Source organism: Leptonychotes weddellii, chromosome 15, assembly GCF_054177405.1.
Source record: "Leptonychotes weddellii isolate Sample4059 chromosome 15, ASM5417740v2, whole genome shotgun sequence".
NCBI classification, from domain to species: domain Eukaryota; kingdom Metazoa; phylum Chordata; class Mammalia; order Carnivora; family Phocidae; genus Leptonychotes; species Leptonychotes weddellii.
Window position 1 is genome coordinate 16,237,521 of NC_138383.1, and position 17,035 is coordinate 16,254,555.

The following is a 17,035-nucleotide window of genomic DNA, read 5'->3' on the forward strand; positions in this document are numbered from 1 at the left end:
AACAGGATGATAGGAGTCCGTGTTTAACTTGCTTCAGAAAACAAACACGTTAAAGGTATTTAGCACATTGTGAGCTGTGTGTAAATAATGCTGCTAATTTCAAATGAGTCCTCGCTGTGCTGGGGGAGCAGCCTCCCCTTCTACCTGGTGAGCCCTGCCCCATCCAGTTTTGCCTCCTTTTTGGAGGAGAGAGAAGAACACACAAGAGGAGCCTTGGGTCCCTCCCTGCTGCAGGCAGCGCACAAAACTTGGCGACCTTACAAGGTATAACGAGGAGAGGGACTCGAGAAGGTTCACGGAACGCACCCAGGGTTAGACAGCAAGTGGCGGCGCCAGGATTCAGACCAGGGTCTGGTTCTTCACGTGACACCGAGCTGCTTCCCTTTGGAAGCGAACAGGCATCTTTCCTTTCCGCGTGCCTGGGGTTCCCGCCTCTCCAATTAGTCTTGATGAGGTTTTTTTCCCCGGTGCGCCGTGATTCCCACAGAAGCCGCTACGGCCTCCCATCTGTAGCCCCCAGCGGCCTGGCGTGGTGCCTTGACCTTCGGAGGCCTCGCCGAGCGCTGGTCGGATTCAAATTGAATAACTTGCCCATTTCCTGGGGCGCTCACATACATAATCTCATTTGATGGTCACCATCACCCCTGCAAGCACCGAGGCAGCAGGCACAGGGCAAGGCGGCTGGTAACGAGGGCCAAGAGGGCAAGCCTCTCGCAACGGGGTCTGGTGCACGAGGCAGAACTCGCCTAGGCTGGGGGGCAGCTTGCCAGTGGCAGGGGTCACTCTTGACAAGGCTGTTCTGCAACCGGCCATTGGCTCAGCAAACATCTGTGGCTCCGTGGTGCAAAATGTGCTCTCGGGTGACCCATTAAATGTACAAAGACTCTGCCAATGGAGTTAAGGACGTGTGGCTCCTGCCCTCAATCACAGGAGGTCGGGCTGCGAGTGCTCGCAGCGTGGTGTCCTGCAGGCCGGGAGGCAGCCTGGCTGGCCCCAGCTTCTCAATGAGTTGGCAGGGACTGAGGGGGCCGCGAGCTGACAGCCAGCTCCCCGCTGACCTCCGTGGGCAGCGACGAGGCTGAGATTGGATTGTTCTTACATAAAGAGAGTCATCCCCCACCCACTGCAGGCCCAGCCCGATCTAAGGCCCCTCTTCCTGCTTCACCCGGCTTCTCCTACCTTGGGGGGTCTGCGCAGGGTCCCTCACTCCACGTCTGGGAGTTCAGAAGTACTCTCTTCCCAGGCCCTTTGCGCTCACCTCCTTGCCCACCTCCGGCCCGAAGCTTGTGTCTGGACCCCACCCTGGAGTCCAAAGTCCTGCCCAGTTCAGAGAACCAGACTCAGTGCCAGGAGCTGCAGACACAGAGAACAAGACACTGTCCCTTCATGCGGGGAGTCGGGACAGCGGCTGTCCCTGTCACCTGAGGGTAAGCCCAAACCTCCTTCAGTGTTGGGACCTGTCAAGGGCAAGGGGACTGGGCTCTCCTTTCTGGGTCCTCCCACCCTCAGCCATCAGCTCTTTCTCCCCCCCCACACACAGGGGACTCTGTCACCACATGGGGTGCCCCTTGGCAGCTGCTAACTCTGGAGTCCTCCCTCTCACACCCCTGCTCGTCTATCTCCAGGTTTTCCCAGGAATGTCCCTCTGGCTCTTAGCTAAGTTTGGGGGATCCTGGTTCCCAGACAGAATCTAGTTCGTGGTTGTCTTCCCCTCCTCCATGGTTCTTTTGTGAAGAGGGATCTCAGATGGCTTGGGATGGAGGCTGTGGGGAGAGAAAGGGACCAGAGCCACCCCATGGGGCCTGGAGACCATGGCTGTGGTTTCCGGCTCTCCCGAAACGTTCCCCCCCAGCTCGCCTGCAGCCTTTCCACCCCTGTTCCCTGGTTCATCCTGTCCATTTGGAGGACCACTGGATTGGAAATAACAGGCTGCCCACCAGCCCTCTCCTCCCACCAGGGACACATCTGCCCCCCCACCAACCCTCCCGGAGGGATGCAGTCAGGCAGGGAGAAGGAGGGGAGCAGAAAGCAGAACAGATCAGGGAAAGCAATTAAAAAGCAGGTCTCAGGGTTAGAGGCTGGAAAGTAGGGGGCAGGCTGGAGCGCCCAGGAGGGTGGGGAGAGGGGGGTTGGAGAGAAAGGGCCCGCGCTTATTAACCCCAATGAAGCACCCTGGCCCCTGGGTGTGTGAAGGTAAGCAAATTGATGCCTACAACAGCGTGCCGACAGAGGCCAGGAAGGAGGAAGGGGAAAGAGTCTGGGGGTTCACCCAGGAACCCTTCTACAGCCACAGGAGCTGGGCACTTCTCACCAGGAGCTGGCTCAGCACAAGCTGACAGATGAGAGGAGAGGGAACCGACCCTGGCCTGAGGCAACCCTCCTCCAGGCTGAGAGGGGGAGAGAGCCCCTGCCCTCAAGGGGCTCCCATCTGACAGTGAACCATGGGTGCTCACATCAGGGAGCTCCTACAGAAGAGAGGGTGTCCTGAGGGACCGTATCCTTAGGGAGACTCCATTCTGATGGGAGGACACAGGTCATAACATCAGGAAGTCCCTATCCATGGGGGCCCTTCTCCTGGGGAAGCCTCAGGCTGAGGGGCAGGAGAGACCCCCTCCCAAGGGACATGATAACACACCAAGAGCTTCTCAAACTGATGGAGACGTGGGCCTCAAGTCTGCCGCTGGGGAAGGACAAGGATGGACGGACAGTGCCCCAGGGGGAGTCAGGGAGGTGAGAAAGCAGGCTGGGAAACAGGCTCTACTCTGAGTCTCCTCCGGGGCAGGTAGAGATGACTCACGCATGGTCCCTGGCAGACCCAGCTAGTGGTCTGGGGGCAAACGGTGCCGCCTCCCACCCTCTCTCCCCTGGCGGCTGCCCCCTGCATCCTGTCCACAGTCCCAGGTAACTGTCCTGGGGAGGTTCCTATACGCTGTCCCCTGCCCGCCCCCAGCGGGGTCAACAAGACACGGCAGCGCCCCCCGGGCAGGCCCAGCTCCTGCCCCTCCAGGCCCAGGCCATTGCTAACGCAGATTAGGTAAAGCACCGGGTGGGTGTTGTTAAATGGAAGCCGTGATTTGTCGAGCAGCTGCTGTGTCCGGCTTTCCCTGAATTTATCCTCACCGCTACCTTGGACGTAAGTGTTGTGAGTCCCCATTTTACAGGTGTGCAAATGGAGACTCAGAGAAGTTCCCGAAGTCGTCAAAGATTATGTAGCTATTGAATGGCCGTGGCCCCTCTCTCCTCTAGAGGGCACTGTCAGAGCAGTCCGAAGCAACTCTAGAGCATACATGGGGTGATCCCTCTGGGGGACAGAAAACCGGGTTTTAGAAAGCCTGCCTGCCCCTGAGACCCGCTCTATCCCCTCTGCGGGACCCTGCGGCCGCTGGGACCTGGGCAGCTGAGCACTGCCATCTAGTGGCCACCAGGGCCCAGTTCCCTTCCTCAGGGAGGGGGCCCATGTCGGGTGGATGGACTCCGTGGTAGCCAAGGAGTCCACCGGGGAGTCCCAACTTTCATCCCACCCCCGCATGCGGACCACCATGCTGCGCAGGCACTGGGAACGGGGCCGGGGCATAAGGCGAGCCAGTGGGCAGCAGTCTAGTGGCTTGAATTAGAGGCTGGCAAATTTAGAAAATGCTGGGCACCCTCGTGTGTGCGTTGAGGCCAGGTGTGGTACTGATCTGTCCCAGGAGGCAGGAGGGCATCCTGGTGGATTCTGACGTGGGGGCGGGGCATGGGGGTGGGAGACCATCTTGTCTCCACCTCGGCTTGAAGTGGGGCATGGCTTGGCTGAAGGCCCTTCGGAGAGGCATCCAGGCATCCTCTCTCCAAGCCCGGCAGCTTTCTTTTTTTTTTTTTTTTTTGAGATTTATTTATTTATTTATTTGACAGAGAGAGACATAGTGAGAGCAGGAACACAAGCAGGGGGAGTGGGAGAGGGAGGAGCCCGATGTGGGACTCGATCCCAGGACCCTGGGATCATGACCTGAGCTGAAGGCAGACGCTTAACGACTGAGCCACCCAGGCGCCCCCCCCGGCAGCTTTCTGCTGTCTATTGAGAAGTCAGTCTAGGGATTGGCTTGAGGCTTTGGACATTGAGACCCTTAGATTAGGGAAGCGGGAGAGGAGGGACCACTTAGATGGGGCCTGAGCCAGGCCAGCAGGATGGGAGTAGTCGTGGAGGCTGGGAGCTGCATCTGCCTGAGGCAACTGTGCAGCACAGTGTGATCTAGAACAGAGAGAGAGAGGGAGGGAGGCGGGGGGTGGGGTGGAGGACAACTGTGTGTCTAACAATAGGCCTTGGGTAAATTAATGCATACAGTGGAAAACCATGCAGCTGTTAAAATGATGATGTAGATAAATATTTATTGATATGGAAAGATGTTCACAACATATTGCTGAGTGGAAAAAACAAATTACAAAATAATTTGTGCAGCATGAGACCACTTGTAAAAAAAAAATGAACTTATATATATGGGGGGAAATCTGGTAGTGTTTATCTCCAGGTGGTGAAACCATGGCTAATTAAATTTTTTCGTTTTGCTTATCTATATTTTCTGATTTTTCTACAGCGAATGTGTCATACAAAATAATGAAAGTTTGGCAAATAACCATGACCATGTCTGTCTACCTCTCTGGTTCTTGTGTGGACATCTTTGGATAGTTAAGGGCTGAGCGTGGGGAATGGGTCTAGGGTCTGATGGAGGTTGAGGATGGAGCCAAGGAGCCTGGGTGACACTGGTCCAGAGAGGTGGCTGAAGGGGGTGAAGGGGGGACCTCTCTCTGCTGCTGCTGAAATAAGCCTGGGTCACACACACAGAGGGACCAGTCACTGAACCTCACTGACAAGCCCTTCCTGCTCTCGTTCCATCTCTCCTGCCCACCCCCTCCCAAGACTGCTTTACCCTCATTTCAACTAGATTTCACTGGAACAAAGAGAGAAGCCTGCGAACTGTGACTTGCCCGGCGAGCTAGAAGGACAGCCACTCCTCGTCAGAGAGTAGTTGGGACGAGGGTTTGTCCCTTTTTCTTCTTTTAATGCCCCCTGACTTTCCCAGCTCCTCCACCCATAGCAGAATCAAAAGTCATGGGGCATCCCTTCCCTTAGAGTCCCCTCCCCATGTTACTGCTCAGGTCCAGGGTCAAGTGTGGTTGAAGACCTCGAGACCCTCACCTTCCCTCTCTGTGGTGGGATTCACCAGGGAAAACCTCGGCAGGCAGCCCATAACATGCCCAAATGGAGTGTGTCTCCCCAGCGTGGGGTAAGAGGCATTGCCCCGTCTGGAGCTCAGGAGTGTGAGCTGGCTCTGGGAGCTGGGGAGGGGGCAAGCAGCCAGGCCTTGTCTGCAGAGCCAGAGACCTAGCAGTGCCGGGCTGGCCGCAGCCCCCCCCCCGGGCCTTCCCCTTGTGCCCACTGCATGACTCACCTTGGCACAGACACAATGGTCAGGGGTGGGCACAGAGCCTGCCCCCCACTGCACCCCGGCCCCCTCAGGGGCTTCCGAGAAGCTCTTTGAGCTGGGGGCTTGGGCTGTACTCTGCCTAACAGCCTGGCATCTTGGGATAAAAACAGCACAGCCCCCCGGGGGGCTGCCCTGTCCGTGTGGCGCCCTGACCAGCGGTGGAAAACAAGGCTCTATTCAGCAAGTGTCCAGGAGAAGGGGATCAGAGGCCCAAGCATGGGCAGCAGGGGGGTGGGGAGAGGAGGGCTTCCCAGAAGTCCAAGGACACAGATGGGAGAGGGACCTGGGTGAGGCTCTGGCCCCCCGTGGAATCAGAACAGAAGGGTGGATGGACCTGAAGGGTCAGGCTACAGGACGCCCGGCCCTGGGATCCTAGCATGGACCCCGTGGTTCCTGGGTTCCCACACTGACCCATCCCCAGAGGCCTTTCCGTCCTCTCAGCCTGATGTGTGGGAACTCAAAGGAGATAAATCTCCAGTGTGAAAGTGAGGTGAGGGGTGGCCGGGGAGACAGGGTGATGCGGGAACAAAGATGGGAGCCAGGACAGCCAGCTCATCCATAACTGCTTTTGTGTGGCTGTCAAGGCCCGGCTCCAGACGGGCCTGCAGAGAGGCTGGGCAAGGGGCAAGCGAGCCCCCGGGGACTGAGGCAGGGGCTTAAGTGGGGTCCAGGGAGAAGGCCAGGGAGTTCAGCGCCTGCCCCTCTTGCCCCCTCAAAGCTTCCGTGTTCCTTCCTTCATCCTCCCCCCCTCCCCACTAGACAGAGGCCTCAACTGACCCTCTAGACAAAGGGCTGGTGTCCAGTTGCAGCCCACAGCCCCAGACCTCCGGCGAAGGGGGAGAAAGCAGGAATGCAGGACGCCCATGTTCGGAGGGGACGAGTCCAACAGTCTGCTGGGAATGCAGCTCAGCAGGGAACTGTAACGTGGGCTGCTTCTTGAGAGTATGGAACACGTTTGTTCTTTGCAAGTTCCCAGCACTCAGCAGGCACTCGAAGGAGGAGTGCTGTCATGGGCTCTAAGAGGTGGAAAGCAGGTCAGAGGTCATCTGATCCAGACCTTTCCTGGCCCACCTTCCCAGGGAAAGGGCCTCCCTGCCCAGTGGTCAGGGTCTCAGACTGAGCATCGGGCCCCAGGCACCAGGAGGGTCTCTGTCTGTGGCCAGGCTGGGGCTGGTGTGCCCGGGAGGCCCTGCCTCTGGGCACAGGGACCTCGGTGGGGTGAGAAGGGCTCTCCCCATGGCTGAGCTTTGGCCCGGCCCCTCCCCCTCAGGCCATGCCAGGGGGCGTTGCCCGGGGCGGCTGGGGCAGCGCCAGGCCGGCCCACGCCTCCATAAAGGCCTCACTTCCCAGGAGCAGCCGGAGCCCGGCCAGCATGGAGAGGAGACGGGTCACCTCAGCGGCTCGCCGCTCCTACAGCTCCTCCTCGGACATGGCGGGGGGAGGCCTGGGCTCCGGCCGCCGCCTGGGCCCGGGCACCCGCCTCTCCCTGGCCAGGATGCCACTTCCTCTCCCGGCCCGCGTGGACTTCTCGCTGGCCGGGGCCCTCAACACTGGCTTCAAGGAGACGCGGGCCAGTGAGCGGGCAGAGATGATGGAACTCAACGACCGCTTTGCCAGCTACATCGAGAAGGTGCGCTTCCTGGAGCAGCAGAACAAGGCGCTGGCTGCGGAGCTGAACCAGCTGCAGGCCAAGGAGCCCACCAAGCTGGCCGATGTCTACCAGGCTGAGCTGCGTGAGCTAAGGCTGCGGCTCGACCAGCTCACAGCCAGCAGCACCCGGCTCGAGGTTGAGAGAGACAATCTGGCGCAGGACCTGGGCACCCTGAGGCAGAAGTGAGGAGGGGGCCCGGGGAGAGGGGCCCCATGAACAGGGATGATGCCCCCCACCCCCACCCCCGGCCCAGCGGGAGTGCCGCAGACCCGCAGGATGTCGGGCAGGGGGCTTTGCCTCCATGATCCTTGGCTCCTCTGTCTCCCCATCTCTGGGAGGGGAGGGCTGTCCTTGCTCCCCCAACATGATGGGAGGGACTGGGAGGAGGCCCAGAGTCTCAGCAATCTGAATCCCGAAGACCTCTGGCCAAGGAGCCAGCGTACTCTCAGTGTACTCACAGCTCTCCTAAGAGGTGGAAAGCAGGTCAGAGGTCATCTGATCCAGATCTTTCCTGGCCCACCTTCCCAGGGAAAGGGCCTCCCTGCCCAGTGGTCAGGGCCGCAGACTGAGCATCGGGCCCCAGGCACCAGGAGGGTCTCTGTCTGTGGCCAGGCTGGGGCTGGCGTGCCCGGGAGGCCCTGCCTCTGGGCACAGGGACCTCGGTGGGGTGAGAAGGGCTCTCCCCATGGCTGAGCTTTGGCCCGGCCCCTCCCCCTCAGGCCATGCCAGGGGGCGTTGGGGAGAGCTGTGCGGGAAGAGTCAGAGACCCCGCAGGCAGGGACCCCACAGGCAGGGTCTTCGCATTTCATTCACTGCAGGGCCTGGTGGCCTTGTGGGTCCGTAGATAGGAGGAATGGGAAGAGGAGATTGGTGGGCACTAAGAGGACGGGGCTCCGGGGGAAAGGAGGTGAGGGAAAGAGCAGGCCTGGCTTCGGGAACACAGGTGATGCTGCCTGTCACCAGCTTATGACCCTGGCCAAGCCACTTCAACCTGCAGAGCTGTGAAGCAGAGATTCCAATAAAACCCATTTCCAAAGGTCAGAGGAAACCCCAGGGACAGGGTGTTTTGCTGAGCTGGCAGGGCACACGCACGCGCGCGCGTGTGTGTGTGTGTGTGTGTGTGCTCGCGCCCTCCAGTGGAGGAGGATGAGTGTGCTTGTGCATGCAGCGGTGAGTGTATGTTGGTGAAAGCACCTGTGTGAGTAGGAGCAGGGGCACCAGCCTTGATAAAGCACCTTAGTAATGAGTTAAAGCAAAGGCCCTTGTCTGCTCACCCTCCTGGCCAAGGCTCTGTCTGAGACCCTCTGCCCTTCACTCCTCCTGCCATTCCACTGGTCCTGGGGGGCGGGGGTTCTCTCTGGCAGCCACCTCCAGGGAGATTGGGGCAGGGGTCCAAGATCCTCAGAAGAGCCTGGACCCAGGAATGTGTCCCCCTACCCCAGGCTCCAGGATGAAACCAACCTGAGGCTGGAGGCTGAGAACAACCTGGCCACCTATCGACAGGTCAGGGAGATGGAGGGGAGGGGAAGGGGTGGGGGGGTAAAGGGTTGATGGCAGGTCACACAAACAGCCCCCAAGCCCAGCCCTCCAGAGCAATGTGCTGCTCTCCCCAGCCACAGAAGGAGGGATCAAACAAGGCTAGGGAGAGGGGAGGAGGAGTCTGGGGTCAGAGCATCCTTTTGCCCCTCCTTGCTCCAGGAGGCAGATGAAGCCACCCTAGCCCGTCTGGATCTGGAGAGGAAGATTGAGTCTCTAGGGGAGGAAATCCGGTTTTTGAGGAAGATCCATGAGGAGGTAAGGCCGACATAGAGACTGGAATGGATAGAGACAGAGAGCCTGAGATTGAGAAATACTCAGAGACAGACAAAAAAAATGAGAGAGAGAGACTGAGGGAGACAGACATAGAGACGACAGAGCATCCTCAGCCCCTGGTGAAATTCGCACAGACACACACCACTTACTAAGCATTATAACAGACCTTGTGGCCCCATTTTTTATTTCACTACAGCCTTGTGAGTTAGGGACCCTCCCAGTATGATCTTCCAGTATGATCTCTGTGAAACAGAGGACATCGAAGCCCAGACAGGTTAAAGAACTTACTAAGGTCACATAGTTAGTGTCTCTGACATCACCCCCACTGCCACCTGTCTCCATTTAAATGAGAGCCCTTCATTTTTTTTTTTTTAAGATTTTATTTTTATTTATTTGACAGAGAGGGACACAGCGAGAGAGGGAACACAAGCAGGGGGAGTGGGAGAGGGAGAAGCAGGCTTCCCGCCGAGCAGGGAGCCCGATGCGGGGCTCGATCCCAGGACACTGGGACCATGACCTGAGCCGAAGGCAGACGCCTAACGACTGAGCCACCCAGGTGCCCCGAGAGCCCTTCATTTTAAAAAGACACCACTGAGCTCTCTGACTTCAGATTATGGATTCAGAGTCCATGATGCCAAGGAACCTGGGAACCCGCAGACACACCCACACCACAGGGACTCGGTCACTCTCCCACAAGAACACAGGCATGCATTCAGTAGTACTCCTGCCTGGCCGAACTTGGGAGGAGGACACCATGAAGCCCCCAAACAACCCTCTGCTCCCCTAGCCTGGGCCATGCCGCTTCCTCTAACTAGAACTGCCCCATTTCCCTTAGCCAATGTCAGCATCCAAGGGGCAGGCAGACAAGGGCAGAATACTGTGGGGAAACCCCAGTGGCAGCCCGGGACCCCGGTCCTGGCATCGCCTTCTCTCATCCTGGCCAGGAGGTGCAGGAGCTCCAGGAGCAGCTAGCCCGGCAGCAGGTCCACGTGGAGCTGGATGTGGCCAAGCCGGACCTCACGGCGGCCCTGAGAGAGATCCGCACGCAGTACGAGGCCATGGCGTCCAGCAACATGCATGAGGCCGAGGAGTGGTACCGGTCCAAGGTAGCCCTGACTGTGGGCCAGCCTGCCTCCTCCAGGCAGCCCTACTGGCTCCATACAAGAGAATTGGGGAACAAGGATGGAGGAAGCTGGGAGAGGATCCTCTCCGGGTGATTGTCCTTCACCAGAGAAATGAGGTGGCTTGCCCAGGGTCACACAGCCACCATTACTTCCAATGAGCATTTCTTTCTTTCTTTTTTTTTTTTAAGATTTTATTTATTTTAGAGAGATAGAGAGAAAGCATGAGCAGGGGGAGGAGCCGAGGGGGAGGGAGACGGAGGGGGAAAAGTCTCAAGCAGACTCCATGCTGAGCATGGAGCCCCATGCAGGGCTCGATCTCACCACCCTGAGCTCATGACCTGAGCTGAAACCAAGAGTCAGACGCTTAACCGGCTGAGCCACCCAGGCGCCCCTCCAATAAGTACTTCTTATTACTATTATTGTCATTATTATTGTTACTATTACTGTTATTATTAGCCAACATTGTTGTTTGCCAGGCCCTGTGCTTTACATGCATTATCTATCTTACTTACTATGAAGAAAGTACTGTTCTTTGACAGATGAGAGAACTGAAGTCCAGAGAGGTTAACTAGTTTGCCCAAAGTCACACAGTTCCTAAATGGTAGAGCCGGACGTCTAATCCCAGCCGTCGCACTTCCTGATGCTTCAGCTGTTTGTGTCCTGGGCTACTGAGCACCCACTGCATGCCAGCACTGCCCAGGATCCAGAGACCTGTCCCACCAAGGAGACGTGATGTGTACCCAAATACATTGTCTAGAGAGAACACTGCTGGGCGGGGTTCATATAGATGTAATGTGGGGGATGGGGAGGGTATCGTAGAAGGGAGGGCTAGGGGCTTAGGGGCTAGGTGAGACTGGCAGCCAAAGAACATGAAGAGAAGAGGGAAGGGGCATTTGGGGTGCAAGAAAGCACAGGGCAGGGGCCCCGAGATGCCAGCCCAGGGGCCGAGCTGAGGAGCGAGAGTGGCAGAAGCTGGTGATGACTCTGAGCAGGTCAAGGCCGGATGGAGCCACGAGAACTTCACTGCAAGCTGGGGGAGAGAGAACGATTAGAACCCAGGGTACTGCTCACCAGAACCCCCTCGCCACAGTGGTGGAGGCCAGGGTTCAGGCTCCTGGATAGAGCTGCCAGTGCAGAAGATTCTGGATTCTGTGGCAAACATCATTTGGTCCTTCATTCCCTGCCCAGGCACTGTGCTAGGTGCTGGAGACGTGGCAGGGGCCTTCTGTGCCCTCTGCCCGTGGGTCACAGTCGCTGGGAATAATCCCAGCCAGGGCCAGAGTCCTGGGCAGACCTGGACACCAAGCCCGGGGTCCTGCCCGTCTCCCTGAGTTCCCGGAGACCCATCGGCCCCACGCGGCTCCCGAGAGATGGGGCCCAGCCGCCCCTGAGCGTAGGGCCCTCTCGCCCCTAGTTTGCCGACCTGAACAACGCAGCGGCCCGCAACGCCGAGCTGCTCCGCCAGGCCAAGCACGAGGCCAACGACTACCGGCGCCAGCTGCAGGCCTTGACCTGCGACCTGGAGTCCTTGCGCGGCACGGTGAGCGCGGGCGGGGCCGCAGCGGGGCGGACGCGGGTGCGCGCGAGCTGGAGCCCCGGGGGACACGCAAGCCAGGGACGGGGACAGGGACTGCGGGCGGGGGCTCTGAAAAGTTCCTTGGGGGCCGAGGGGAGGCCGGGACAGGCCGGGGGTGGGGTGGGGGGCGGGCAGTGTGACCCCGCCCCGAGGCACCTGCCGGCTCCACCCTACAGAACGAGTCCCTGGAGAGGCAGATGCGGGAGCAGGAGGAGCGGCACGCGCGGGAGGCGGCGAGTTACCAGGAGGCGCTGGCCCGGCTGGAGGAGGAGGGGCAGAGCCTCAAAGACGAGATGGCCCGCCATCTGCAGGAGTACCAGGACCTGCTAAACGTCAAGCTGGCCCTGGACATCGAGATCGCCACCTACAGGAAGCTGCTGGAGGGCGAGGAGAACCGGTGAGCTGCCACCGTGGCCCTGGGGAGTCCTCCCTGCTGCCCTTCCCTGGAGTCTCCTTGGTCCCTTCAGGGACTGTCATATTCAGCTTGTGTCCTGCCCCCTCCTATCCCAGTGCTCAGCACAGTGCTCGCCTAACACACAGTAGGTATTCATTAAACGTTTGGTGAATAAATGAATGGATTCGATTCAAGCAATGTTGATGAGGTCGCAGAGCGAGGACTTGGGTCACCCCCCAAACTAAGAGGCTCACTCCCCACCCTCCCAATGAAGATTGGACCTCTTTTCCCCTGACCCGTCTCTTTTGTCTTGGAACTTTCTTCACCACTTCCTCCTCCCCTCTGCCATCTTTCAGGCCTCCACGCTTTCAAATAGAGATGCTCCCCTGGCGGACAACACCCAAGCCCCTTGCAGACTCTTGGAGCCCCAGGGAGCATGTTGGCTGCTGGAGAAAGCCAAGAGATGGGCTTTGAGGCTGTCATGATAACCCTGGACCAGGGCCTGGCCCCGGGGATGTCCCTGGGCTGCCCAGTCACTCTTCTGCCTTTGCTGTCTTTCAGCATCACCATTCCCGTGCAGACCTTCTCCAACCTGCAGATCCGAGGTCAGTAGAGCAGGGCCTTGTGGGCAGAGTGTTGGATTCCTGCCCTCTCCCCCAGGTGGGCTGCTGCTCTGGCCTGGGGCCGAGGACCAGGGCAAAGGGGTCCGGTCCAGGGCTCGCCTTGGGGACCTTCATAATTCACTGCAGAGCTTCCAGCCAGAACACAGCAGCCCAGGGCATTCCAGGTGGGGCTTGCGGCTGCTCCTGCCCTGCTCTGCCCTGTGCCCCCTTCCCTAACCCTGCACCCCCTCCTATAGCAGAACTGGGTGAAGATTTCAACCTCTGCCCTGCCCGCAGAGCTCTGAGCAAGCTCAGCTCATCTGAGTGTTTTATGTTTTTGTGTTTTTTTTTTTTAACTGCTTGTCACTACAGGGGGCAAACGCACCAAAGAAGGGGAAAGTCACAAGGTCACAAGACATCTCAAAAGCCTCACAATACAAGTTATACCAATACAGGCTCACCAGATTGTAAATGGAGCCCCGCCGGCTCTCGGTTAGCAGCCTGCCTCTCAGACTCGCAGACACAGTGCTTTTCTCAGCTTGGCAGGGAGTGAGCCTCACCAAGCCCATTTTCCCTGCCCTCCTGGGCTCCTTTCTCCCAGGTTTCCCTAAAGGGCCAAGCTTGTGTCATTTTCCCAGCGACCTCAGTGCCCAGCCCAGGACCTGGCACAGGGTAAATGTAGGTTAAACTAGCAGAGCTGGTTGGTATTCAAAGTGATGTGTCCTCTGGTGCTCAGATGAGAGGCTCTGGGGCGCCTGGGTGAATGCCAGCCTCCACCTCACCTTCTCTCCATCACTGGGAGGGCCCTTTGGGGCTTGCTGTGCCTGGTGGCCAGGTTCTCTGCTCAATTCGTCTGTCCCCGAGGATCCACGGCTCAGCTCAGTGCTGATTCAGCCCAGAGGATTATTTCCCCCTGGACTGCAGCTCTTGTAGTGAATAAAGTTTTATACTCCCTGCTCTTAATTTTAAGTATTAGTGAATGTGACATGTTACATTTTTCTCTCTGAGGGGGGGAAAAACTAAATTACTTCTGACTTGGATGTGGCCCTCAAATGATTCTTATCTAAAGGGGAAAAAAAAACCTTCTTCTGCTCTAGAAATTTAGGAACATGAGCTATACATGTCCTGGGGCTTAGTTCAGCATCAGAAGTTTAACCAGGCAGAGCAGGTTGAGGTAATACTGCCAAGTGCCAAACAGTAAAGGGTCAGTAGAGCCCAGAGAAGTGGCAGAGAGAAGTAAGGGAGGGGCAGGGGAACAGGAAAGGGACCCACGTGTATTGGGCACTAATATGTGCTAGGCACTTAACATGTATTATTTCAGTGAACTGACTCCTTGCTCGCACCTTGAGAAGTAGACACCATCATCCCCATTTTGCAGATAGGAAACTGAAGCTGGGAGAGATAAATTAACTTGCCCACAGCCTTGTGGCTGAGCTGAGACTCGAGCTCTGGCCTGCCCGATTTCAAAGCCCATGTGCTCCTTCCTCGGCACATCGCTGGGGTGTCAGAAAGCCAGGGGCCAGGCGAGAGCTTGCAGAGGGACTGAAATGCAGCCAGGCCAGGAAAGTGAGCAAAGCACTGGATGGAGCAGCCAGGTCTTACCTAGCACCATGGGGACTTGGGGGTCTCCAGCCCCTTTGAAAGAGCCTAGGCCCTCTCTGCCTAGTCGGATAGACTTTCAATCCCTATGACTGTGGGTTTCATGGGGAAGCTGGGGGTGGGGAAGGATGTTTAGTGGCCCAGGAGCCAACAGGAGGCCTCCTGTCCCCATGCCTGCAGAAACCAGCCTGGACACCAAGTCCGTGTCAGAAGGCCACCTCAAGAAAAACATCGTGGTAAAGACCGTGGAGATGCGGGACGGGGAGGTAAGGAGAGCAGACCTGAGATTCTGGCCCCGGCAGAACTGAGAGAAGGCTTTGGAAGGAAGCCTAAACTGCACATAGAAGGTGCTCAATCACTCGGAAGAGCTTCCCAGGGAGGGTCTGGAAGAGGGGAAGGAACCTGGACGTAATTCAACTCCCTATCCCCTCCGCTGGCCGTTCCAGGGAGCCTGGGTGCCCAGGCCACTGGATGGAGTCCTGATTTGGACTTTCTCCCTGTCTCACCCTCAGATGCAGGCGCCCCCAGCACCAGGCCTGGGGAGAGAGAGAAAGAAAATTATAGTAGCTTTCACTCCCAACTTTCAATTTCCGGCTTGAGAAAAGGAACCTGCTGGAGTAATAGGAAGGGGGGATTTGGCATAAGCCCTCCCCGTCACACCTGCAACAGTACTAGCTAATCTTACCACATCAGCTCGCCAGGTGCCAGGCCCGGTGCTAAATGCTTATGACTGTTACCTCATTTCCTGGCAGTTTCGTGGGGGGAGTGCTGGTTGCTCTCATAGAGAAGAAAGACCTGGGAAGGCTGGGGACTTCGAAGTGGTGGGCCTCGAAGTGGTGGGCCTGATATCTGTGTGAGTCCCTAACTATTGCGCTGTGTACTTCTATGCCCCCTGCAGGTCATAAAGGAGTCCAAGCAGGAGCACAAGGACGTGGTGTGAGGCAGGACCCACCTGGTGGCCCCTGTCCCACAGTGTGAGGGGCCTGAGCAGATGGGATTGTTGCCCCTCCTCTGATGGCGGACTCCCCCAGACCCGAGTTCCCACTCACCCCGGCTGCTCCCCTCATTCCTCCACCTCTACACCAGCTTGCTGCCCTAGGCTCCGTGGGCACCAGACCTGCCAGACAGCACCCACCCTACACCCAGTAACTCCAACTAACAAGGCGCTTACCCCAAAGGGGCGGCCTGGAGGGGCATGGCCAGCAGCTTGGGTTAGAACTGGAAGGAAGGAGAGAAGTTGGGGAGGGCCAGGGACCCAATAAATTGCCCTCCTCAATATCCCTAACCCCCATTGTCATGGCAACTATTGCCCGAGCTGGAGGTCCCTGGGGGTAAGTGGGAAGTGGGCCTTGGAGTTTCCTCAGGCTGCTGGAGGAAAACCAAGACTCTGAGACAGGAACCCCCACAGGCAAGATAGTCCTGGCCAGAGGTTTCTTCTTCTAGACTGACCCTGAACAGTCTGAGAGCAGGTGGGGACATCCTGCCACTTGGAGTGGTCCCCAGACAGAATGCCTGGCCTGCCCAGATCCCAGAGGGGCCTTCTGAGTGATGATTCAAATGTCTCAGTCCCACAGAGCTGACATGTGGGCACGCTGTGGGCATGCCATGGGCATGTGGGAGCTTGATTCTCAGCACTTGCGGGATCTATAGCGTAAGTGGAGAGGGAATGGGTGCTGGGAAGGAGTAGAGGGGAGCTGCCTGGCCCCTAGGTTGGATACAGACAGGTCAAGCCCAGGAGTCGACCCTCCGTAAGGCTGGAGGGGAGGCAGGTGGAGATGGTAGGGGAGGCAGTTGGGATGATGCTAGATATCAGAGTTGGGGGTTGTGGGCAACCAGGTACACCTGGCCTCTGGGTCATGGGAATCAAGGAAATGACTCATCCTCTTGAAGATGCTGAAACAGGAGAGAGGGGCAGCTGTCCCCGGGGGCAGGGCACACTTTGTCCCATGCTAAAGGCCCCTTCCTTGCTGCATAATCCCTCCACCCAGGCCTCGGAGCCACTGTAGCTGCTGCCTCGAGACCCCAGCAGACACTGCTGGGCGAAGCCACCCCCATTCATCTGACACTCTCCGCCCTACAGTGACCTGCTGCTTTTCCCTAACCAAGGGCCCTTGTGGTTCTCCTCTTACTCAAATACAAAGTGTACCCTCATATTGTAGGTAGCACTCTATTTTATCATTCGGGAAATGGAGGCATGAACAGAGTGAAGGCTCTGGTTTGAGCTCTGCTTTCCACGGGAAGACTGTGGGGGGCAGGCACAGGACTATCTGTGCCCAGAAGTAGGGCTGAAAGGGCCCGCTCCAGGGTCCCCCTCGCCCCTCTAAAGCCAGAGAAGTGAGAGTCCCTCCCTCTTTCCAAGACCTGGTGCCCTTTCCCCCACTCCCTCCTGCCACCCACTGCTGCTAACCTTCAGGGCACCACTGCAGCCTTTACTCACTAAGGTAAATAAAGACAATTGCCGTGGCCTTCCCCAGAGTGGACTCTGATCTGTTCAGGAGAGGCTGGGGCTGGGGGAGAGGGCAGGAAGTGGCCTGGGACAAGACTCAACTTGCTTCTTATCGCCAATCAGGGCGATAAGATCACGCCGATCAAGCCCCCCAGCAAACCCAAACTCCAGCCCTGCTCCACATGACAGCCCCGTGCCCCGCAGGCCCTCTTCTCACCCAGTCCCCAGCCCTGGGGAAAGCCCTGACCTTGACCTCCACTTCCCTTACCCATTTCCCCTGTTCTAGTCTTTACCTTTATTCCCAGACCAGCCATTCCAGAGACGAGGACATATACTAGGCTCCCCTACTCCCCCTTCCTCTCCCTGCTG

The 17,035-nt window shown here is 58.0% G+C and overlaps 1 protein-coding gene across 3 annotated transcripts; it reads left to right on the forward strand.

The window, feature by feature from the left end:
* Positions 1 to 6,803: 6,803 nt before the first annotated feature.
* GFAP (glial fibrillary acidic protein) lies at positions 6,804 to 16,693 on the forward strand. Of its 3 annotated transcripts, XM_031030750.2 has the most exons (10): positions 6,804 to 7,295; positions 8,556 to 8,616; positions 8,812 to 8,907; positions 9,870 to 10,031; positions 11,464 to 11,589; positions 11,802 to 12,022; positions 12,581 to 12,624; positions 12,994 to 13,113; positions 14,401 to 14,486; positions 15,119 to 16,693. In XM_031030750.2, the coding sequence occupies exons 1-10, from the start codon at positions 6,835 to 6,837 to the stop codon at positions 15,158 to 15,160; spliced, it is 1,419 nt and encodes a 472-aa protein (XP_030886610.2). In that variant the 5' UTR covers positions 6,804 to 6,834; the 3' UTR covers positions 15,161 to 16,693. The 3 variants fall into 3 exon arrangements, with proteins under 3 accessions (XP_030886610.2, XP_006735925.2, XP_030886611.2); XM_006735862.3 differs by lacking the exon at positions 12,994 to 13,113; XM_031030751.2 differs by lacking the exons at positions 12,581 to 12,624; positions 12,994 to 13,113.
* The last annotated feature ends 342 nt before the right edge of the window (positions 16,694 to 17,035 follow it).